The sequence below is a fragment of the Halichoerus grypus genome, chromosome 3 (assembly GCF_964656455.1).
Source record: "Halichoerus grypus chromosome 3, mHalGry1.hap1.1, whole genome shotgun sequence".
Classification (NCBI taxonomy): domain Eukaryota; kingdom Metazoa; phylum Chordata; class Mammalia; order Carnivora; family Phocidae; genus Halichoerus; species Halichoerus grypus.
Genome location: NC_135714.1, coordinates 44,289,491 through 44,314,551, shown reverse-complemented (window position 1 = coordinate 44,314,551; position 25,061 = coordinate 44,289,491). Strand labels below are relative to the sequence as shown.

Genomic DNA, 25,061 nt, shown 5'->3' with positions numbered 1-25,061 from the left:
AGAGTCAGAGAGAGAGAGAGAGAGAGAGGCAGAGGCAGAGGGAGAAGCAGGCTCCCTGCCTAGCAGGGAGCCCGATGCGGGACTCGATCCCGGGACCCCGGGATCATGACCTGAGCCGAAGGCAGACGCTTAACCATCTGAGCCACCCAGGCGCCCGGGAACTAATTTAATAAATTGTTTTTTTTTACTCAAGGGCCGTGTAACACCTGTTTGTAAAATGTCTGAAAACCAAATTGCCAAGATCCAAATGATTTCCATTTGAAGCTATTATGTAAAAGGGAATCCTACACTAAACATTCCATCTGAAAGTCATTAAAACCACTGGCCAGTTTCCTGACAACAATTTTGACTGGTGTTTTATCACAAGGGTCAAAATACCTTTAAAGTAGAATTGCCTATTTTTTTTTTATTTGAAAAGGTAAATCGCTAGCCAGATTTTTTATTTCCTTAGAACTGTGGCCCTTGAATAGCACATTCTAGAGTTATGACCAGACTTTAAAAAGGCTGTAACACAATATGTTTAAGGGTCTAACAGGTCTGGATTGTAGCTGAGGATCAATAAACAGAAAACGTTTGAGAATGTTAAAACGGGGCTCCTGTTTGAATTTCAGCCCAGGTTGCCCAAAGGCCTTCCACAAATAATGGCTCCGACTCTCATATCCTGAAGTAAAGTTCTAGATCACCAACTTCGGACTGGCCCAGACAGCCACCACAAGGTCATAGAAAAATCATGGGAGAGAAGGAGCCAAGGTAAAACATTTGTTTAAACCTATTCTCTCTCATTCTAAACACAGTGGACGAGGGGAACCACAGGCCACTGAGATTCCCTCCTTCGGGTTCTGGGGATACGAGCAAGTACATCCTGGCCCTACAGAGTTTGAACCACTGCTCCCAAAAGTAAATTCTTGGAGAAAGGGCCACTTAAATATCTATTCCACCCACCATACGGAGGTGGGAATTTCAGAATGAGATGACCTCTAGAGGACAAACACGGGGTGGATTCAGAGTCAAAGCCCTCCCAGTGGCTCCCCCTATGGACTGGTTCTCACTGGCCTCAGCCTTGGGGATGGAAATCTCTTTCTACAGCAGTGGTCTACAAAATAAAGGGTGTGTGTGCCCTAGGGGATGTGCAAGGCAAGTCACTGGGGCTAAAGGAAGAAAAGATTAAAATTTCTGATATATTTTTAAATCTAAAAAGAAAAATGAAATTAAGCTTTTCTAATATTTAATATTTAGACTGGCACGGACATCCTCACTCAGGCCATATACCAGAAGGCCACATGGAACAGTGTATTTACAGAGCCCCCGAGGGAAGCTGGAAGCACCAAGTGCAGGGAGGGCAGAGAACTAGTGACGCTATCCTCACTCCTTTGCTTCGAGCATACTGTGGCCACTAATAATACAAACAGAAGAAACTAGCCGAGCTGCAAGCTCTCTGCGGGCCACTTTATGAAGAAGGCAGAGCTGTCAAGGAGCTGGCCAAAGAAAGTAAGAGGCAGCACCAGGATTTGCAACACAGATTTATGTCCGCCTGTTGTCTCAATGAACTTCACCCTAAATGCACGCGGCGCTCCAGGGGTTTTAGCTGAGGACAGCACTACAGGTACACAAGTAACAAGTGAAACTGGAGATCTAGGCTTTAACATTTTTATTCTGATGGGGGTGTTCAGTCCAACACACTGGTCAGCCTGGCCTAGTGTGGGGTGGGAAAATCCCAGTGGTCTTTAGACAGCACCCCCAAGGCATGTGGACCTTGCATCCATTGCTTCTTTTCTAGCAAATAAAGAAAAATTCAGTTAGCAGAGCCTAACAGCCCAGAATCTGGACCCTGGGAAAGAAAAAGGAGCAGTAATGGTTTTTGGTAGAAAATTGTAATAAAGGGACTTCTCTAGAGAAAGAAGCACAACAGAGAGTTATTTCTCTGGGGAGAAGCTAAAGAGAGTGGTAGAGTCCTCCAGACAGTGAGAGGGACTTTGATGAGATCATAATGTTAAAACTGAAAATGAGGCTCCAGTTCAAGATGGCGACGTAGAAGGACCCCGAACTTCTCTCCTCCCAGGGACGCACCCAATATACAGCTACATATGCAACAATTCCCTTTAAAAGAAATCCAAAAACTAGCTGAGCAACTCCTACACATTGGATGAATGAGAAAAACCCCACATGGAAGGAGGCTGGAGAAGCTGAGACGCCATCTCACCATAAACCCATTCCCTGTACAACCCACAACTGGGAGGGAACTCACAACTCCTAGCTTCTCCTTGAGGAGCAAAGGGTTTGGACTCCACATCTGGTACCCCAACTTTTAAGACTTCTACCTAAGAGCCAGGCCCCCCAAAACACCTAGCTCTGAAGGCCAACGGGGCTTGTCAGCACGAGTCCCGCGAGGCTATGGGGAACTAAGGGACAGCTCTTACTGGGCTTGTGGGAGGACTCCCCGTGGCCGTCCCCCAGGGCCCAGCACAGGGGAAAACAACACAAAGAAAAAAACTGAAAACGGGCTACTCATCAACAGGACAAACAAAATTAGGGAGAAATGGTCCGGCAACTGCTGAGCTACATGCCGGTCTAAGGCTTGGTTAAAAAGGACAATGAGATCTCCCTTCCATAAGGCAAGTAACCAAACCAGCACTGCTGGGGGAACAGCTCTTTTCTCGGCAAAAATCACCGACCACCTAAACAATTCAACAAGACAGAAGGCTTACGGGTTTCCTAATAAACCTCAGGGGAGAATTTCTCTGAGAAATGGGAGTAACTTCTTGGACTATGACCCGAACCTTACCTCCAACTCTACGAACCCGAGAAGACAAAGTACTCGCTGAAGGTTCTCGGGGGCCCCAAAGCCAATGCAAGTGCTCACGGCTACCCCGAAGAACGACGAGCGGCGGCCCCGCGCGAGGGCGGCCGCTCGGCCATCCGTCGTAGGAGGCCTGGCCGGGCCAGGCTGCTGGGGTGGGGGGGGTGCAACTGCAGAGCGCTTTGCGCGAAGCTGCGCCCAACGGGGTCATCCACACCCAAGCTCCTCAGGCGGCGGCGGCGGCTGCAAGTCCCGACCTCCCAGCGGGGCGCCGCTACTGCCCAGGGAAAACGCGACTCGTCCCGGAAACCTGTCTTCCCCGTCCCCGCCGGGGCCGCCCCAGATTAAGGACGTCGTGGCTCATTAGGACCGTATTGCAGTTTCCGCTGTCAAGCGAAAGCGTGTCCGTCTCAGCGTCAGCACCTGGACCTAAGTACGGCCAACGGCGCGAGCGGCACACATGTCGCTGTCAGCACCTCCAAAATTCCGAAGCAGAGCAAGAAAAGCGCCCGGCTGGGACTCGGGAGAGGGCCTCCACCGGAGGGGCTGCTCGGGCACGCGGCCGCTCCCGGCTCGGCTCCCGGGGCAGCTCAGGCTTCCGCCGTGACCCACACGAGGCGCCCGGCAGAGGCCGAGCGATCCCATCCACCCCAACCTACCTTTCCTCGCGGCCTCGGGGGTTTGGGAAGGCTTCTCCGGCCGAGCGGCCGGCAGGGCCGGGGAAGCGGGTTTGCGCTCCGGTTCCACCACTTCCTCCTCCTCCTCCCTCTGGTGCGCCCGCCTCGGCTCTGCGGGCGGCGGCGGCGGCGACGGCGGCCGGGGGTCACTGCTCTCGGGCGGGTCCGGCTTCCCCGCGCGGCGGGCCAGCAGCTCTACCAGGTAGGGCCTGCTCAGTTTGGAGAGTGGGGACGAGGGGGGCGTCTGGCCGGCGGGCTTGGGGGCCAGCGCTGGCTTCTGCGCCGGGGGCGTTTTGGTGGCCGCCTTGTCGTGCTCTGCGGCGGGGGTCTGGCTGCCGGCCGGCGGGGCCGCGGGAGAAGGGTGGGCTCTTGCGGCCGAGTCCTTCCAGGCGGACAGGGCTGGCTTCCTCTCGGGGGGCAGGGCCGGGCCGTGCTTGGGGGCCACGGCTTCCGTCTCCTCTCCTTTTGCGCTCCCTGGTGCGGGTGGGCCGCCATCGGCACCGTCCCCGGTGCTGCTGTGCCTTTTCTTCTTCTTCTGTTCTGTCTGTTGGTCGCAGTGGAAGCGCAAGGAGTAGTTGGTCCTTCTCAATTTTATTCCGAAAGGTGAGGCTTTTTCCTCCTGGCCAGGCATCGAGGGGTCTGGCTTTCCTCTCCCGCTGGTGGTCTCACTGTCCGGAGCGGCCATGGTTTCTGCATGGACCACGGCTTTGTGAGGCGGGTAGGCAGGGCTTGGGACAAGGAAAGACGGGAGGTCTTTGGCAAATTTGCACCCCTCTGTGGTGTCTGCTGGCTCTGGTTTCTCCGCACCCTTGGGGAGCTCGTTAGTAGCCAGGGGCTGGGGCACCGAGCCGTCGCCGGCTCCCGGCGAGGGTCTTTTTCTAATGCTCTCTGCTTCTGTGTTCTGTTTGGAGGTCTCGGTGCCACCATCAGAGAATTTCTGCCAGGCAGGCATAATAGAGAACTTCGCACTTACTGGGGGGGTCTTCCGGAGGTTCCCGCGGGAATCACTGCGGGCCCTGGGAGCGTGCTCATCACCCGGCCGAGACCGGCCTCTCTCGCTGCGCGGCTCACCCTCCGCGCTCTTCAGGATCCTGGACCGAATGGAAGCCCACTCGGCTAGCGCGGCCACACTGCTCGGAGACTCCTGGGGGGCCCTGACCTTCCCGCTGCCTGCCCGGGGCTCGACAGGCCCGCGAGCTGCGCTCTCCAGGGCAGGGACATCCACGTGCTTCTTTTCTTCTGACAAGCCCAGGAGAGACTTGCATGCCGTGTCCTTGATCTGGCTCAGGTTGACCGCCGCGCCGCAGAGCTGCGCGCCCGTCACCAGAATGGCTGTGTGGGGGACACTCAGGGAGGAGTGCAGGGCGTGGGCGGCCGCGCTGGCTCGGGGGGTCTTCGGCGCGTGGGGAGCTGAGGCCAGTCCCGCATCTCTCACGGGCGTCACTGGGCTCAAATTGACTCTGGGGAAGAGAATCTGTTTCCCTCCCGATGACACCTGGAAAGTGTAGGGCCTGGGCATGCTCTGCCTCTCGTCCACTTCCTGCCACCGGAGTTCCTCCCCCTTTCTGTCTTTTTCTGGGGCGGCGGCGTCCTTCCTCTCCCCGGGAGCCTCTTCCACTTGCGCCTCGTGTTTCTGGGGAGGCTGTGCGCTAGTTTCTGGTCTCTCTTCCGGACGTGCACGACGGCCAGGCCCAGGACCAGCCCCGCGCCGTCCCTGCAGCTCGCCGGCTGCCTCGGCCTCCTGACTCTGCTTCTCGAAAATCCTGGATTCCTCGGAGCTTTCCCGTTGCTTCTCGGGCTGCAGGTGCTCTCGTTTCCCAGGTTTCTCTGCAAAGTCCACCTGATGTGGGCTCAAGCCCCTTTTGTCGTCCAGCTGCTGCCACCTCTCCTCGCGCACTCTCGCGGCTTCCCGACGCTCCGCTTCCTGCCGCCTCGCGGCCTCCACTTCCTCCCGCTTTCCCAGCTCCGCCCTTTCCTCGGCCGCTGCCTCCGCCTCCCGCCGCTGCTCCTCCTCCCGCCGCCGCTGCTCCTCCCATTCTCGCTGCTCCTCCTCCCGCCGGCGCTGCTCCTCCCTTTCCCGCTGCTCCTCCTCCTCCCGCCGGCGCTGTTCCTCTTCCAGCAGCCGTTTCTCCTCCCATTCTCGCTGCTCCTCCTCCCGCCGCCGCTGCTCCTCTTCCCGCCGCAGCTGCTCCTCTTCCCGCCGCAGCTGCTCCTCTTCCAGCCTCCGCTGCTGCTCCTCCTCCCGCTGCCTCTGCTCCTCTTCCAGCCGCCGCTGCTGCTCCTCCCGCCGCCGCCGCTCCTCCCTTTCCCGCAGCTGCTGCTCCTCCTCCCGCTGCTGCTGCTCCTCCTCCCGCCGCCGCTGCTCCTCCTCCCCGTGCCTCCTGAGCTCCTTCCGCTCGCTTTCCTCCTGTAGCTGCCGCTGCTTCTCCGCCTCCTGCCCGCTGCACACCGCCTGCTCTTGGGCCTCCGGGTGCCTTCCTTCTTCTTGCTCCCTCGGCTCTTGGCCTTGGCCACCTTGCTCTCCCAGTCCCTGCCTCTCCTCTTCGCGTGGCCTTTTTTCTGCCTCCAGCTGCAGTTCTGTCTCCTCTCCCTGCTCGTCCTCTCCTTCCTCCTCCAAGAGCTCTTGGCTTCTGTTCTCTTCCCAAAGCCTCCTCTCCAGGGCCTGGAGTCTCTGCTCTTCCAGCCGTCTCCTCTCAGCTGCCTCAGCCTTCTGCCGTTTGCACTTGGCCTCAAGTTCTAGCCAGTATTCTTCTTGGCATCTCTTCTCTTCTTCGGAGTCCAGCAGCTCTGGTTCCTCTTCGTGCCAAATTGGCTTGTCTTCTCCAGCGTGTCCATTCTGGTCCAGGGATGGCTGACGCGGAAGGCCACCGTGTTCATTTGGTCGATCCTAAGGAAAGAAAGACTTAGCCTTTTCCTTTAGCACAGGCAACCATTACCCACCTTATTCATAATGTCGGTGGCCCTCTTAATCTCAAAAGAAGGGGCAGTTGTTCCTAAGTATAGAGCTTGGTAAACACCAAGAGCAAATTGCCAGGGTGCAGGAAAACACATCCACTTCATGTTGACTCTCTAGCCCCTTTGTTGGTCATTCTCAAATTCCTTTTGCTTAATACAAATGAATCACAGGAGAACCAATAGCCCAGCATGAGGAAGATGAGAAAAAATGACATTTGCACTTCATCGATGTGCCCTGGAACCTGTGACTTCAAAGTCCACCCCAGTCAAACCAAAGAACCTCTGGCTGAGCCACAGCAGGGGAGCTGGGTCACCTGGCCGGGGCGAAGCCAACGCCAAGTGTCCAGAGGCCCTCAAACGGCAGCCTCTCATTCGGGGGTCCACCAGCCCCCAGGCAGGCAACATGTTAGAAAGGGCGATGGAAAGTAAAGGGGCCTGCTTGCCCTCGTTCACTGCAACACACCAGGTCCCCGATTTGAGGGACCTAGTTTGTTCTACTGGCCCCTCACGGCACCACCCCACTGGGTAGAATGGGCGCCCAGCAAGCACGGGCAGCTGCCTGGTCAGCCGCGACAGGCTCTACATACCCTGGCAAGCCGCCGGTGCTTCTTGGACACCCTCTGGTTTTTTGGCTTTACGGACAATTTGTGTTTGGCGGCACTGTTGTCCAGGCAAGCGATGGCCAGGGGGATGGCATCTAGGTTGACACTTTCGATGGTTCCAGCAGAAGAGAAGTGCCTTTTTGGCCGAGACGGTTTCACTGGAGCCACCTGTATGGAGAGGAAACCACACAGTCCCGATGAGAACCGCATGCGAGGAGTCCCAGAGCCATCGTCCTTGCTCGATGGAGCCTGCATGTTGCCCGGCCCGGCCCAGGGACGGCTTCGAGCGGGCGGGGCTCACTGGGACAGTGAGATGAGCATGGCTTTGGGAAGTAAAAGGGGACACTGACGATCTGTTCTGCCAGTGCTATTTGCATTAACTCATAAAGGTCAGGTAACCTTTCAGGGGCTAGTTTTCCTACTCTGAATAATATTGGGGGGGAGGTTAGAGTAGATGGGGGGTGACAAAACATAGCCAGGGGACCCAATCCTGCCCACAGCCTATTTTGGTAAATAAAGTTTTGCTAGCACACAGCCACACCCATTGTCCATTGTCTTCGGCTGCGTTTGGGCTACAAAGAAGAGCACAACAAAGGAGAGTGTCCTGGTTGGACCTTATGGCCACAGAGCCTGAAATAAGTCATAGTTTGCTGAACCCTGGACCAGCTCATCTCTATACTACGGACTCTATCATCTAAGACACGACCTCAGACACCTGCAAACATCCCTCAGCTTCTACCTTAGTCCCTTTGAGGAGGGAACGTATCTTTTTCCTCTTTTCAGTCCTCTTTATGCCCACGTAGCAAATCTCATTTGGCAAGTGCTCAATACATATTTTTGGGAGGAATGAAGGAACAACAAAAAAGTAGATCGTCTATGCCTAGGGCATGAAATTGCTACCCACAAAAATGTTCTAGCACAATCACTCCAAGGCCACAGAGCACTGGGTTGAGTGCACCAAGCCGCTGAGAGGGGGAGGCCCTGGTGGAAAAAGGAAGGGCAGCAACGTACCAGCCAGGGGTGAGGGCTGTCCCTCAGACGGCGAACGGCAGCACTGTAACGTAGATGCGCGCACTTAGAAACCACCACCAGTTAGACAGGTCAGAGAGCCCCAGCTCAGCCGGCTCCCGGAGGCCACACTGAATGGGAGGAGAAGCCACACCTGGAACTACTGAGAATTACAGGCCGCAGCAAGGGAACGGCTCCCAGCCGCACGGCGCCAGCGCGCGGCAGAGGGCGCTCTCGGCCCTCCCTGCGGGGCCAGCAGCTCCCAGCACAGGCGCCCCAGGAGCCGAGGCCGGGGTCCGTGTGTCAGCATTCATGCTACCGATGCAGAGCCGGTGGGGCTTCGCGGACAGCTTTGCTTTTTGCAATTACCTTCCATATTCATGCACAAAAGATAAAGGACCAAGCCAGCTCCAAGAGCAAAATGGATGCTCAGTAAATAACTTAAGAAGCACAGAAGTAAGGAAAAATAATTCCAGCCTCTGGGTTCCTAGCTTTTATTTCTTTATAGTTATCTTTCTAATAGTTATCAAATTCTGAACTCTGGTTCAAAAGAGATGAATCAAACATTGATTTCCATCCCCTAATAGATGGATGAATAAAAAGCGTCTGAGCCAAATGTGACAGACTGAAGGCACAGAGCAGCACTTGAAGCTGAGATTTAAATGCCAGGTTGCATTTCTAGTGTATTCCAACCGGGCTTCTTCATTGTCCGGCTGGTGGCACTGTCTGCAGCCATCCCCCTTCACAAGACTCAGGGACATACTCTGCTCACTGTACCAGCCCCCATGAGGAGGCCTGGAGCCCCGTGCAGGTGCAGACTGCTCAGGGGAGTGGACCGGCCTCTACAGGATTCCCGAGACTCCTGTAGGCACAGTCCCGGGTTCAACTGAGCACCAGAAAAGTTAAAAAACAAAAAAACATACAAGTAGAGAAAAGCTTAGGTTTTTTTTTTTGCATCTCTAAATAGAAGGAGACTCTTTTCCTGAAGGTACAGGTGTTCTGGAATGTCTTTTTCAATGGCTTAACAGTGTCTGGAAGGACCTGGCACAGTTAGGAAGATGAGCAACGTCTAAGTGTGCAAATACGTGCAGGCTGGGAGGTGGCTGTTTTTCCAAGCGGGGCTCAGTACCAGCAGGTGCATAATGAACACTCTAACATCTACCACTGGTAACGTTCTGAAGGAACTGAAGGTAATGGGTGAAGGCAGCATTTACGAATGGAAAAATGAGATGGTGGGTCGACAAAAGGGGGGGACGCGAAATGGAAGTTAAAGTAAAGACCCTAAAAACAGAAGTTGAAGTCATACTACCTTCTCTTCCATCTCACTTCTGGCTCCAGGCCGATTCGGAGGACTCTGAGAACTTGGAGTGTCACTGGGCTGGAACAGTAAAGAGAACGCTGCAGTCAGATGCCGGAACGGGAAGTCCTGGGCAGATAAGCAGACTCCTGCTGCGCGTGGGAAAGGTGGGCGTCCCGGTGGGGACTCGGCTAATGTCCCGACTAGGATTCCCGGCACGGAGTGTACACTTTCTTCTTTTCCTGAGTTCAACACATCTCCGTCTGGGCAGCCTCTAGCCTCCGTCTTTGCTGCGTTTCCCCAGGGCTGAGAGAGGCCAGGCGCCAGCCTCTCGCCACCCCACCTGGGAAGCAGGGCTGGGTCACACACCCGGCCTCCGACCTCAGAGCTTTTGGCTGTGCCCGCTGCCTTCACCCCCTTCACCTGCGACACCTCTCACCTCTACGCCAGGCCTTTTCTCTGTGGGAAGGAAAGGCCCTACCAAAGCTACGCGCAAAGGGCTGGGCTGAGAAGGCGGATGACCAGAGGAGGCAAAACCCTCAGCATGGAAGGAAGAAGAAAAAGGCTGAAGATCCCCAGCCCAGTTGCCTCACCTGCCCCGGGAAGGCCCACACCACGTCGCCTGCCCCTGATGGCACGCTGTACCTTCTAGCTGGCATGGCCCATCTCTACAAACAGGTGTTATGATCCCCTCCGGAGCAAGAGTGTCAGCTTCCGTACCTCAGCCTGTTTTCTGCACCACACTTAGAAGCACCTTTAGAAAATACAAATCGGGCGCTTGGGTGGCTCAGTCGGTTGGGCGTGTGACTCTTGGTTTCGGCTCAGGTCATGATCTCACGGTCGTGGGATCGAGCCCCGCGTCAGACTCTGTGCTGAGCTGAGCGTGGAGCCTGCTTGGGATTCTCTCTCTCTCTCCTCCCTCTGTCCCTCCCCCCTGCTCATGCTCTCTCACTCTTCCTCAAATAAAAATAAAATTTAAAGAAAAAAAAGAAGAAAACACAAATCAGATTATGTCACCAACAGGCTTAAAATTTTACTTCTCTCAGAATAGAATTCACCTTTTCCCGTGGTTTGTACAATCTGGCCTCTATACCTTGCTCTATCCTCCCTTTGCCCCTCTCCAGGGTCTGGCCGGCCGCACCAACCTCCTTTCTTTTGGGACACCTTCAGCCCCATCTCTGGGCCTCCGTACTTGCTCTTCCCTCTGCGGAGAACACGGCTCCCACCCCAGGTCTGCTCAGGCTGCTCTGACCTCCTTGTCTAGAGAGCGGCCCCTCACCCACCATGTTACTCACTTTTCCATCACTCTGCCTGACCTCCTGTGCAGCATTTTTCGTGAAGCAGAGTTATTACATTTATTGTATAAATAAGTTATTATATTTATACGTATGTGTTGACTTGCCACGTGACTCTCCTCTCATTAGAATGTAAGCTACGCGGAGGCAGCCCCCAGGCTAATCTCGCTCATCTCTGCAATACCCACGGCTGGGACAGCGCCTGCAGACCAACTGAGCCTCCTTCTCCCTCCGGCCACGGTCCCTGGCACTTATTAGATCCTCAGGAACAGTGAGGACATTTGCTTCAGTCCTTGGGAAGTCCGTGCATGAAGGCTGATTTTCGTCACTGCCGCCTAGCCCTGGAGACGTTGGACCTGGTGGGAGGGCTGGCCCCATCCTACTTTACCCACCACACCACCCGCCACCCACATGTCTGGGGACCAGGAGTCATGAGGGCCAGAGGCAGACGTGGGCAACAGCGGGGGAACGGCCTGTTCTTTCCTTCCTCACTTTGCCCTGCAAATCACTTCTCTTTCTTACTGCCCTTATGACACATTAGCTGATAGCAAGCATGACTTCGGGGGGCACGTCCATTTTAACAACAGCAGTGTAATTTCAGGCGCCTTGCTAGGCAGAGCACAGAAAATGCTTTCTGTTGAGACTGGAAGATTCAGTGCCTCACCTAGAGACCTCCCTGCTCCAGCTGCTGGTGGGGCCTTCCCTCCTTCCCCACTAGGGGCCCGAGGATGTCCCCTCTGCTGCTGGAAGGACTCTCATTCTGGGATACCCTCATGGTGTTTCTTTCCAAGTGTCAAAAGACCAAATTCAGAAAGGACAATGCTGAACCAATGTGACTTTCTTCCCTCATTAAGTAGACTTCAAGCTGGCCTGTTTGATATGTTCTGTCTCGTTAGGCACCTACTTCTTTCTTTTCTCATCTCCCTTTAAATTAGTCCAATTTGACAAGTAATTACTTGGTGCTACTAAGTAAGGCACTAGCTGAGTCCTGGGGAGACAGAGATGTGGAAGACCCAGTTTGTCCTCAGGGAATGCCACATTTAGAGATGGAGAGAACACAATTACACGGACACGGATGAGTACGGGTGTGTGAGAAGCACGAAGGACGCATAGCAAAGACACAGAGGAGAGAGCACCGTGTGGGGGTAAGGCCAACTAAGGCTTCCCAGAAAAGGTGGACCCACCTGAGTCTTGAGGAGTAAGTGGAAGACGCCGTGAGGAGCGCCGGTGAAGGGCCCGTCTCCTCTTGCCCACCCCCGCCCGCCCCTCCAAGTGCGCCTCCCTGCAGCTCACGGTGCCTGACCACGAAGTGCCCTCCAGCCCAGGGCTACTCATCAGAACATCTCCTCTCACATATTCCCTGTACAGCAGACCCCAGAGTTACTGGATGCCCCTGGCCACTGCCCAACGTCCTCCCCTCGCTGATCAGCAACCAAGTCATTCCTTGGAGGAGCCTTACTTTGTTCTCGGTGTCTGAGAGGATGATGTCCTCTTGAGTCACAATTTCCATGGGACTGGTCAGGAACAGATCCTCTTCTAAGCTAGCCTCACCACTGTCTGCCTTCTTCATGGGAATGGCATTGGGTGGTGGCCGCCCAAACTTGATGTTTTTGCTCAACTGCCGCTGGAGAAAAACCAAAGAAAGATGTTCTGAAGCAGGGAAGCGGGTCACGAGAAGCGCGAGCAGATGCCCCGGCATATCTAGTGGGCACCGAGGCATGTTCTGCACACATTTCTAGACTAAATACCATGCCAGTAAGCCATGATGCGGTCCTGGAACAAGTGGATTCTTCTAGTTTCTTTTCCTTTCCCACCCTCAAGCCATGAGCTTTTTCATCCAGCCACCTCTTTCCCGGAGATGCCAACATTACCCAGGGGGCAGAGAGACCGCATTTCCGAACCAAAAGTGGGGATACGTGTTATGACAAAAATTTTTTGATTAACCCTATAAATGTATTTATTAAAAAGTCTTTTAAAAGTATAAAAATGGTACAGAAAATAGTTACGTGAAATGCAGGAACCACTGGGGGAAATCAAGACCCATGTGGTTGCTATAACAGGGGAACCCTCCAGCTTCTTTTGGACATGTTCTCCTTGAATATTTACGCTTTAGCCACCTTCCTCCCCAGCCCCTCACTCGAACACCATGTTCTTCTCACAATGGGCAGCAAGGTGAAGGAGGCCCCAGTGCTGGCAAGTCTTTCCACAATCAATGCGGAAATCATGGAAGGCACAGAACAATCCTGTCCTGTCCTTAGGACTCTTTTTGCCCTGCTGCAGCTAGACACTGTGAGCTGTGGGACAGAAGGGCTGGAGAGGCAGGCAGGAGGAAAGGGCCAAGGAGGGATGCATTATTGGTAGCAGGTAGCTAGAAGGGTGTGGGGGGGGAAACGGGGTAGAAATTAGGAAGATCAATAGTGTTTAGAATTAGAGAAAAGCCAGATTAGAAAAGAAATATATTCTCTGAAGAAAAAATATATAAATATAACATTAAAGAAAGGGCAAAATATTTAATGGGTTGTGGCAGAGAAAATGAACATTCAGGAAGAAAAAAGGGTATGCCATGGCCACCTGAAGGACCACTGAATTAAAAATACTGTAGAAACGCCTGCCTTTTTCTACAGCAGGGTTCTCAACCTCGCACTACTGGCATTTCGGCCACATCATTCTCTGCTGTGGGGAGCTGTCCTGTGCGTTGTAAAATGTTTAGCAGCAGCGCCCTGGTCTCCAGGCACTAGATGCCAGCAGCAATTCCTTCCCTGCTGAGACAACCAAACATGTCTCCGTCAGTTGCCCGCTGTCCGCTGTGAGGATAAAACTGCTGTGGCTGAGAGCTCCTGCTCTAGACCTACGGACTTGGGCTTCATAGTCCTTTTGTGCCGGAAGGAAGGAAGGAAGGAAGGAGGGAAGGAAGGAAGGAAGGAAAGAAAGAAGGAAAGGAAGGAAAGAAGGAAAAATGGAAAGAAAAGAAAAGAAAAGAAAGAAAGAAAAGAAAGAAAAAAGAAAGGAAGGAAGGAAGGAAAGAAAGAAGGAAAGGAAGGAAAGAAGGCAGGACAGAAAGAAAGAAAAAGAAGAAAGGAAGGGAGGGAGGGAGGAAGGAAAGAAAGAAAAAGAAAGAAAGAAAGAAAGAAAGAAAGAAAGAAAGAAAGAAAGAAAAGAAAGAAAGGAAGGGAATGCATTATCTGATATTTATCTTTAATCTGGCTAATATTTAATCCCATAGAGCCGCAAAGAGCCTTAGCAATCACATAGTCCAGCCCCTCATTTTATAAAAAATGTCAGAGGTCCAGTGGGGAGAGGTGACTGGCCCAAGCTTATGGAAAGAAAGTGTGGCCCCAGAGGGATTTGAAGCCGGGTCTCCTAAAACCAGTCATTGTTATTTGCATCGCATCCCACAGGTTCTCACAAATTTGACATTGCGCTTCTTTCTTCCTCTAGGGGCGGAAATAAAGATGATGCAGCATTTTTAAGACCTTGTCCAAGTTCCCTGGCAGGGGAATCCCTTGAGGGAAATGCCCCTTCTGAACTCAAGGGTACTAAATCCACCCACTCGTGCCCAGCTCCCCCTCGGCCCTGCATGGTAGACAGTGAGACTGCAGAGACATGGAAAAGATGAGCCCAAGACTGCCCTCCCCACACCCCAGGGCACCCCAGCATGCCAAGTCAGGAGCACAGAAAGACAGAGGACTTGTATTTGATCTGCTGCTATTTCAGCCTGAGCCTGGCTCCCCTGGCACCCCAGGGAAGGAGCACACATCAAAAGCCCCAAGTTCAGCCAGTGAAGTACAGCTTGAGCAGCCTGAAAGGGTTTTGGGGAGGAGAAGGCTGAAAAAGGTGTCTTCTCAAAACCAGTTTAGCAGGAAGCGGCAGTTAGTATCTACTCTAAGCAGATCAATAAGCAGGCACGGTTAGAGCAGCCGATGGAGCCAGACAAGAGGACACGGTGTAACGGAGTCACAGGCCCGTCTCACTCTGCTGACCTGTGGGAGGGGGGGTCGGGACCTGGGCGGAGGAGGTGGCATGGTTCCTGTGTCCTAGCGAAAGCCCTAGCAGGACCTCCCTCTGGGACTCCCAGCCCAGCCTTCGGTCTACCAGTTATCCCTGCTCTAGGAGGGTTGGCCGAGAGCTGGAAAGTGTTCTAAATCCCCTTAGACTGAGACCTCCTTTTGTCAGGTCTGCCATCTCTCAGTGCTCCTGAACGACTAAAATGAGGGTATTTCTTCTAGTTATAATAGAAAGAATAATTCTTTAACGAGTTTCCAAGGAGAACTTGGCCTAACAGTCAATGCCAGTTAGGGGTTTTTGCCACCATCACAAAAAAAGAATGAATATGCTGATATTTTTCTTCATTAGGGCACCTTTTAAAATACTGATGTTGGTCCACCCTGATGCTTAAGAGACAACCAAGCATATGACACAATGTAATTGCAGCCTAGATGGAAATAAGCTCCAAAGACAGGATGACTGTCATGGTGAGCAATGGAAAAGCTACGAGAGAATGGAAAGAGGAAATCGATGGAATAAGAACAGGAGAAATAGGGCACACGGGACGAAGCTGGGAAGTGGAGAGGGTGGTGTTAAGAGCTAAGTGGAGAACGATATCAAAGAGGCGAGCTGAGAAGAGGGTGCAGGGGCGTGGGGCGTGGGCCTGGCGGCAGGTACCCAGCTGAGGGTGGGGAGAGAGGGAGGGAAGAAAAAGTGGAGGGCAGGAATGAGAATGTGTGTGTATCGAAGGGATGATTTATGTCACAGAGATGTGCATCCTGGCAAAAGAAACACAATGCTGTTGTTTTTGAGAATAACAGTGTGCATTTCTGTAAAGCCGCTGATTTAAAATCCTAGAAAAAATAAATTCAGGCTGGTGGCTACGAGCTTCGGGGGATGGAGGGGGGGGGGGACCCGGGTCATCACAGAAATGCTGGCCGCGTTCAGGGATCGAGCTGCAGCCTCTCTGTCCAGACAAAGGACTGCCTTCCTAGACACACACACCTGCAGCTGTCAGGGATGAGACCGCAGAACTAGGCCAGGGTAGGCCTTAGGGTCCAAGACCACGGTGACTGAGCCTCAGCCTCTCAAGGCCGAGGCTCCTGCACCTGCGTGTTCTCCCTCCCTGCGGTTCCTGCTCCAAAGGCTTCCTTCAGCTGACTCAGAGGAGATAGGGCTGTCGAGACACCGTGTGACTTAACGACAATTAAAAGGTGACTGCTGAAACCTATTTGGCAATCTCGGGTGTCACGTGACTTGAATGTAGGGATCAGTGTGACTTTTTTTGTGACTTTAGTTCTGTCCACTACTCAAGGCATTGTCATGAGAGGAACTTTGATAGAAGCAATCCCTGACAACCGGCTGTTCGGACGACCACTCCCTCCACCTTCTCTACTACCCAGGGGCCCTTTATCTACACTGCAAGCACAGCCGGACGGGAGCGGGGACACTGCGCCTACAGCGACGGGCCACGCCGCCTGCTGCTGTGAATGGGGTTACTGTGAGGACTGGAATGTGAGCTAAAAGGGACTATATTTTACTCATTCAAATTGGGCCATTTTGTTGTAATATGGAATGCCAGAGAATGATGTTATAGGAATGCACATCCATATTTATGAGGCTTTTTCCTGTGGTGTGGGAATTCCAAGCACATCATATTCTGCAGCTCTCACACTGCCAGTATTTAGGTTCCCCCAGATCTCTCACAGCCACCCTTTAGACCATGGCCGTGAGAACAAAGCCGAGGAAAAATGAAGTTGCTGTCCTCTTGAGTGAACTACAGATACACCCATAGTGAAAATGAATTTTTAAAGAGAGGCAACAGAAAAAGCATATAGATTTAAAGACATCTGCTCTATGCAGAAGCGGCTAAGAACAGGTATTTAGTCTTTGTGTCCTTGACAGCAGCATGAGGTGTCCAAATCCTCCAACATATGACACTTCGGCATTTTTAAGTGAAATCCAGCTCCGCAGGAGTCAGCGGCTACTGAAAATGGAGGCTTTCCCTCCCGGGCTAAATAGTCCGTGGACTAACAGAGTTAGCATTTTCTGACAAAGGTGTGGTATAATTCTAAAAATCACCTGCAGGCTTAGACTCCGATGTTCCTGCCTGAGTTTTATCATCAGTTGTTACCCACTTCATAGTCTGGGTCTGATCTGAAATAAGCAGGCGTCTCCCTGGTCTGTGATCTGGGCAGCTGTAAGGAACATCAAGGTCACTGCACTCCAAATGCAACCACGTGTGAAGCTTACCAAACCACTCCGTGCTAGAGCAGGTGAGCAGTGATTTCGTACAGATGGCAGACTTTAAGAACGGAGGGGCCAGATCATCCATCATATTCATCCCCTTATTTTTCAGATGGGGATGATGAGGGTCAGAGAGGTCCAATGACTTCCCTGGAGGCCACACAGCCAGGTGGTGGGGAAGGCCTGGCACAGAGTTTTTATTTCACCCATGGCCATGGAACAGCTGACTGTTATGTGTAGGGTCTTCAAAAAGGGCATCACTGTTGTTCTGGCCCCTATAACTCTCCTGTATATTAGAATTTGTTCTCCCTACAAACATGTAGTATTTTTATACTCAGGAAAAAAAAAGAGTCATTTTTCTTGTAAAGGTTCAATGATTTGCCACAGAAATTTTGGCAGGTGATAGATTCACTTGATTCAGAAAATGCAGGCTTATTCACGCTGCATTCATTCATTCTGCACTCAGTAGATAGGTTCCAGACCACCGCGGTGCCACGTTAGGCCGGCCGGCCGAGCTGGGATGACCATGTGTGGACACTAGAGGGCAACCTTTCCAAACGCAGTCAGTACACGCACAGTTCTGGGGGTTTCCGAGGGCTGGGAAGTTTCTTAGGCCAGAGAAAAATGGCTTCCCCCCCCAATGGCATTATGATAGAAATCTCATTTCAAAAGAATGTCTTAATAATGGTGGCTAATCAGCCTGCCAGGACGTCCACTGTCAAATAGGTATCCGTGACTTTTCTCTCTGTTTTTAATAAACATACATACATACACAAACACGATATCGAACATAAAAAACATACATGCGTCTGACATAACTAACACCCTCATTCCATGCTGGAGTCTACGAGGGGGCGGTCTTCTATGCTGCTTACTAAGCATCAATACCAGCATAACGTTGTCATGGAAAAATGCAAAGCATTCATGCAAGTTAATAAAGTTAACTACTATTTCTATGACTTACCAGGAACATACTGCTTAGTCGACTGAAAAATAAAGCACAGTCTTTTGGGGGTGATACAGTTATATCTTAATGTCACTCCAAAAATCACATTTTCTACGATAATGGTCCCCATTTCCCTCCTCAAAGAGCAAAGCCTCTATTTTTTAAAAGTGTAACTAGAGAGCTGTAAGGAAGATTATAAATCCACAGCAAAAGCAAAATTGGGCAGACCTCGGATGAGTAGATATTGTCCAAAGGAGAGCACTCAGGTTAGTTATTCTGCTTTCCTCACAATTTCCTTTCTGTTAATAGAACTGTTCCTTCAGGGAAGTTGGTTGTTTTACATTTTAATTGTGAGACCTGATTCTTTAAACTTGTGCCTTGCAGTGTGACTCGGAATAACAGGCACTCACATATTTTTACTGAGTTTCAACAGTGCAGAATTATATATTTTTCCCAACTCCAAATCCACTTCCTGGAGGGGCAGTGGCATGCGGTGTGATGTTAGCACAGACAGCATTTAAGACAACACACTATTATCTAATTTTTAAAGAACTCCTCGAAAGCCCTTATAAAATACAGCTGTTTCATGGACTGAACTCTGGAAGTCACTCCACTTGGAAAGGGCGTATTTATGAGCCAGGAGTTCAGAACTTCTTAGGAATAACAGTCCAGGAATCAAAAGATTTCACGAAGGAAAGGTAATACGGGGAGGGGGTCCACCGTTTTCTTTGGCGATCACCACCCCTTCCTCTTCTCCAACCTAGGAAAAGTGACAGCTTGCTTCTTCTTCTGAGTCTAGACCCATGTAGCAGCACAGCCAGCAAGCACGAAGAGCAGAACCTGGTTAGGACATGCTGGTATCTGGAGGAAGGGCTACGTTAGCTCTGAGGGCAGGACGGGGGCCCTGGGCCATGGCGGGCAATAGGTATGAAGATCCGGGCAAGTTTGGGTGTGGTTCCAGAGTGTAAGCTATTTCCCCGCCTGCCATATGCTATATTCAGCTGAGTGTGTGTGGACATGTAACCAAACACAGATCGCAAAATGCATAGCTAATGTTCAGTAGAAACAAGAACATTTCAAGAAAATAGAAAACTTCGAGTATACTGCTTCATTGTATTGGCAGCTACTCAAGCCAGCTGTCCCCCACCCCCATTCATTCATTTATACATTCGTTATTGGAGACTTACAGACAGATGGAAACCAGCAAACCAGAGCCCCCGTTCGTAACCTGGATCGCCTCCAAGCCTTCCCACCTCAGAGAAGTGCTTGCTTGGGCACTTCTGTCAGGTGAGTGAATTCTACCAGGCTATCAGGCAAACCTACATGGTCGCATCCCAGATGTCTCTGCTCCTCTTGCTTTCCCTGGATTTCCCATGATTTCAATCACATTTAGTGAGTAATTGTTTTATTATATCTTCATTATTAAGGAGTTACCACCTGAGTCAATTTTATAGAGGAAAACTGCCCGGCTCCACAGCATGAACAGGAGGGAGGTTTAAGAGCTGCGTGGCCTTCCTCCAACACAGGGTGGCTCAGGGGGAGCCAGATTTACAAATACGGCAAATAATAAAAAGTCTTACCATTCACTGTCCAAGTATGGAGACGTGCTGTGCATGCCCTCAGCTAACAGTTAACCCTGTGCTCAGGGATTATGGGCCACATTTCCAACTCTCCCCTCCCGCCAAGTCCTGCAGCTTCTCTTGGGTACCTGTCCTCATGACATGCAGTTAAAAATGAGGGAACAACTCGACAGAACAGGAGTGGAGTTGTTATGCAGGTGGGTATAATGGTGACGACGTACCTCTCCCAGGTGGACAGAAGGCTTCCAGAGAACATAGTCAGGGTTGAGAGAGCAAAAATTCCCACCAGAAGCTCCCCCTGGATCTCCCGATCCCTTACTCAAGGCCACTCTCAGGATGTTCCCACTTCCCACCATCGCCGGGCCCCCTCCTAAGGCTGACTTTCCAATCTCAAGCTGTCTTACCTGAAGAGTTTTGACTTTGCCCAGGATGTTGTCCTGTGACATTGCTTGAACTGTCTGCTCACTTTCTGCTCCCCCATCAGGGATAAAAATACTGTCATGGGAAAATGCCCGGGTTCCCATAGAATAGTTGAAGGACCTGGAATGCAAATCATGTGCTTCATTTTATTAGGATGATAATAATTCTTCTGGCAATTCAGCTTCCTGTTCCTCCTGATTTAGGGGACTCCCCCTACAATCCCTGTCTCATTCAGAAAGCACTTCCAGCATTGTGTCCTTTTCTGCGAGGGGTCAGCCAAGTAGCTGGGTAGGAGAAAGGGTCTCCCAGAAATAAGGGAGCATGTCTCCAACACAAGGTTTTAGAGCCACTCAAGGAGAGAACTCAAAGACAGCTCTTGACTTGTAGAGGACCTGGTACCTGAGGCCCTGGCAGGAATTGTAACTGGAGGAGCCCATGTCCTGACGAGCCTGACGAGCTGCCACTATCCGTTTTCCCCCAGTAAGTCCTGTCAGCCAGCCCTTTTGAAGTCATATGCAGATCTAGAGGTTAGAGGCAAGAGATTCTCTCTTTCAGATGACAACCAAATTGTTAGAAAGACCCGTACATCTAAAACAAAGACTTGACACAGCCCAGAATTGCTGGTAGGGCCTACAGGTAGAGTCTCTGGGGCTGGACTTGAAGAGAAACGAGAGTTGGGGCAATCCCGATGGGCTTCACGCACACTGAGCGGCTCGTAAGTGGTAGGTACCCAACAGTAAGCACGTTTCAGTTGAAGCGTTGTGTTTCATGGAGTCTGGACTTCCACCTGGCGGGGGGGCTAGTGGGGGGGGGCCTGCAGGAAGAGGAGCAGCAGAAGCCCACTGTTCCTCACTCAGCCTCGGGTACTAACTGCTCTCTGGGAAGGCTGCTCCCAGGGGCAGGCAGAACCACACCCTCTCCGGGAGGCAGGGCAGGTACATTCCCATGGTGCCAGGCACGCGGGCAGACTCCCGGGTGAGAGGGCCCCTCCCTTAGAGCGGGGTCCGGCCTGGAGCTTTTATCAGTGACTCGAGGCCAGCACTGGGGGGAAAGGCGCCTCCGGCTGGGCCTTCTGAACTCAATCACAGACGTGCAGCGGGCAGGGTCCTGACCAAATCTAGATGGAGTGAGGAAGGCTGAGTACCAAATCTTGTCTTCGAAAAGCATATGAGGTTGAGAAACGAAAGACCTGGATGCGAGCCTCCTGGCTGGGTGATCCTCATCAATACCATTAATAGCTGCCTCCAACCCCCACCCTGATGAAAAACCGCCGAGAGTTTTACTCCAGTCATTTCAACCCCAACCCCTTGTTGCAGATGGAACTCGGGGCAAATAACCTTATCTAAAGTCGTCCAAATAGAAGTCATAGATGAGAAAATGAGCTGCGGAGAACCGTCTCTCACCAGCCAGCGGAAGTGTTTCAAAGCAGCGGAAGGTCTTAGAGTCTTCCCTCTAGTGAGTGAAAGAGGGTGTGGGGGGGCCAATGGGAGGGGAAGACAGGACGCAAATGCCACGTGGGCTGGAACCTGGGAGGATTAGAGATACTAAATAGCTAGAAGAACGGGTAAGCTTTCAGCTAAATAACACCAGACACCATACAGCGGCAACGCACTTTATGAAATAGGAGGCACTGTCTAGGATATGAATGTGAAAAGAATTAAATATCTCCTTATCTCCCTGTCTTCAGAGACTCTATGGTCTATGTTACAAGATGAACAACCAGGTTTACCTAAAGAAGCTATGAAATAAACTTTTCATCTAGTTACAGAATCAAATCTTTTATAGGAAGTGCCATCAGAAGAGAATCAAATCTTTTAACATTCCGTCTAAACTTATCAGATTCCTGGCTATGATTCAGATGGGAGAAGACACAACCAACTTCATGTCTACACAGTGTTTTTACAAGTGGCTTAGACACATATACATGCTTTCAAATATCCTTACAAACACATATATACACAAGTCATTTTAGAAGCTTACTAAATGTTTACTAACAAATGTGTACTACGGTTGTGTGGCCACATCACCCTGGTGGTAGGCCAAAGCCCATTCCAGTTTCTAAGGCAACCTTGACTGAATCATGAACTTCATCTCCCTGATCCCATTCTTTTTCCAGGTAGGCTAAGAATCGACACTCCTACTCTTCTGTGTTACCCCAAATGTTCCTTGGTGCCAACCACAACTGAATGTCCATCCATTCCTCACTTCCAGATAATCATACTGAAAAACAGAGAAAAATGAACAGTAATGATAGCAGTAGTGATAATTACAATAACAGTGGCAGTCACAATGGTAATATTAATCCTGGCTAGATTTTATCGGACACTTGCTGTGTCCCTTGTGTGTGTGCTAACGTCTGCAGGGTAATATCTGAGTCCTTTTGACATATAATATTTAAGCCGTATGTGGTAGGCACTAGTATGAAGCCTATTTACAGAAGAGGAAACTAAGGCTTGAAGACAGTGGGTGACTTGCAATGAATGAAGTGACTGCATACATGTGGATCTGTTTCTGGTCTCATTTCCATTGGTCTACTTATCTATTTTTACTGCAATAATCCCACGCTGTCTCAATTACTACAGCTTTTTAATGACTGTTGGTATCTAGTAGTTTAACTTCTCCAGCTTTGATTTTTTTTTTGTCAAGATGGCTATTCTTATCTCTGCATAAATTTACATACATACACACACTTCAACACACTCCTAGAATTGCTTTTGTGATGGCATTAGATCTACAGATAAATTGTGGGATAACTAACATCTTTACAATACTTGATCTTTTAATCCATGAACATCAGATATCCCTTCATTTGTTTAGATCCCACTTACTTTCCCTCAATAATGTTTCGTAGTGTTGTGCGTAGAGGCTTTATACATATTTTGATAGATTTATTCCTACATATTTGATGTTTGTATAGCCTAAAATTTTTATTTTTTAATTGTTTATTGGTGGAATATTAAATTACAATTGATCTTTGCATATTGCTCTTAGCTTAGCTAAATTTATTAATTATAATAATATGACTTGATTCTTTTGGATTTTCTATGTATATAAGCAGGTTGCCTGTGACAAAAGGCAGTTTTGTTTCTTTATTTTAAATCCATCCTTCCTTCCTTCTTTTTTCCCTCCCTTCCTCTCTTTTGTTGGTCACATTTCATTATCTAGGAACTTCACAAAGTTGAAGAGAAGTCACGATGGTAGACTTGACATGTTCTTGAACTAAGCAAAAATGCATTCAATATTTTACCATTAAGTTATGCTGTAACCTATAGAGTTTTTGTAGGTTATATCACTGCTTCTTCAAAAAGACAGGCAGTCTATCATCTTTTATTTATAGCTGATATTAAGATTTTTCTCTTTGCCTTGGTTTACAGCAGTTTTACTCTCTTGTGGCCAGTGTGATTTTCCTTTAATTTATCTAGCTGGGGATACATAATACTTCCTAAACCTGTTGCTTGTGGCTTTCATCAGTTCTGGAAAATTCTCAGCCTTCAAATATTGCCTCTACCCCCTTTTTCCTTTATTCCTCCTCTGATTCTCTGATGTTAGAATGTCTCCCCATGAGCCATATGTCCTCATGCTGTTTTCTGTACCTGTCAATTCTTTTTACTCAGTATGACTTAGTATGGATTTTTCTTTTACTTTTTTAAGATTTTATTTATTTATTTGTCAGAGAGAGAGAGAGGGTGCACAAGCAGGGGGAGTGGCAGGCAGAGGGAGAAGGAGGCTCCCCAGTGAGCAAGGAGCCCAATGAGGGACTTGATCCCAGGACTCTGGGATCATAACCTGAGCTGAAGGCAGACGCTTAACCGACAGAGCCAATCAGATGTCCCCTAGTATGGATTTTTCTACTGACCTAGACTTCAGCTCATTAATTCTCTCTTTAGTTGTATCTAATCTGCTGTTAAAATGATCTATTGAGCACTTAATTTCAGTAGTGTTTTTCACATCTAGAATTTCCATTTGATTCTTTTTAATAGATTGCAGTTCTCTGGTAAAATTCTCTATCTTGTCAACTATTTTATTGAATGTATTAATCACAATTATTTAAATATCTGGAACTCCAATATCTTTTATCATCTTTGGGTCTACTTCTATTATTTTGTTTTTCTCATAGTCTGTTTCTCCACTGGTAATTTTTTGATTGAATTCTATATATCAAGAATGAAACATTATAGAGGCTGGGTTCTCTCCTCCCAGAGAGGACTCACCCAATCCTTCAGCCATTAGTGGAGGAGCAGATCACCTCAATCCTGTTAGGGACTGAACTGACCACAGCTGGTTAGCAATCTTTATAAGGCTCAGACTACCTCTGCTTTGTCCTCACTTCTAGGGTACAGGTCTCCTGTTGTCTCAACTGACAGCCTGGGTTGCTTCCTAAGGTCCCCCTCCTTGGTAGACCCCAATTTTCATCTTTCCAACATCACAGACTGTCAAAAACTCTGCCTTGCCTTTCAGCCTCTATCCTTGTGCAGCTTTATCAACAAATTCATCAGAAGGAAAACTGTTGCCTAGATTTAGATTCTTTCTTCTGAGTTTCTCTTCTCTTGGGGATTTCAGTCCTTCAAGTCCTGGCTATCTCGGCAGCCACAAACTCCAGTTTTTTTATTCCAGGCTCCAGAAGATTGCCTACAGCTCTGCTCTCTTCTCCTCTTGGCAGTCACTCTCAGGCTTTTTGGTCTCTTGTTCTCCACCAGGAGTCACCTAATGCCCACAGGGGAGAAGCAATATGCAGAAAGTTGGGCTCAATTCAGTGGGCTTCCATTCTCTCCAGCATCTTGTTGTTCAAGTCTGATGCATTCACAGAAATCAGATGCCTTTAAACAGATGTCTTTGTTTAAATATTCTATCTGCATTCCTAGTTGTTCTTGGTGGGAGCACTGATTTGCAACATGCTACTTCATCACAGCCAGAAACAGAAGTGATTAAATAACTTTTTGATATTTATGAAGTTTCTACATTTGTCAGAACCTACTTATTTATATGGCTATGACTCTTAAGAGGATTACTTTTCAAAGTGAGCAAAAACATTTCTACCTTTTTCTTCTTAGATCTAGTTTTTGTCCTATTTTAAAGCTCTGAGAAAAAACAGTGGAGGAGAATAGTAACTGGTTTATTAATTATATGAATGAACACTCTCCTCTAAATATTTCAGTTTACATAATGCAAATTAACATTAAATCCTTGGCAATTTGTATAATTTTAAATCTTTGGTGATCATGGTTACCAGTTCCGGTTCCAAACAACTCTACA

The 25,061-nt window shown here is 49.9% G+C and overlaps 1 protein-coding gene across 10 annotated transcripts in view; it reads right to left on the bottom strand.

Moving 5' to 3' along the window:
- Window positions 1-25,061, bottom strand: part of CRACD (capping protein inhibiting regulator of actin dynamics) — a 255,057-nt gene that overhangs the window by 8,952 nt on the left and 221,044 nt on the right. For 4 of the 10 annotated variants that reach the window (XM_078068682.1, XM_078068681.1, XM_036120738.2 and 1 more), the window contains 5 exons: window positions 19,793-19,928; window positions 12,091-12,255; window positions 9,349-9,417; window positions 7,017-7,199; window positions 3,457-6,361 (listed from right to left, as the gene is read on the bottom strand). In XM_078068682.1, coding sequence (XP_077924808.1) covers window positions 3,457-6,361; window positions 7,017-7,199; window positions 9,349-9,417; window positions 12,091-12,255; window positions 19,793-19,912 — 3,442 coding nt within the window. In that variant the 5' untranslated portion in view covers window positions 19,913-19,928. Of the gene's footprint in view, window positions 1-1,633; window positions 1,774-3,456; window positions 6,362-7,016; window positions 7,200-9,348; window positions 9,418-12,090; window positions 12,256-16,697; window positions 16,795-17,826; window positions 17,868-19,792; window positions 19,929-21,145; window positions 21,274-25,061 lie in introns of those variants that run through there. The other 6 variants (XM_036120740.2, XM_036120742.2, XM_078068684.1 and 3 more) reach the window with 6 other exon arrangements.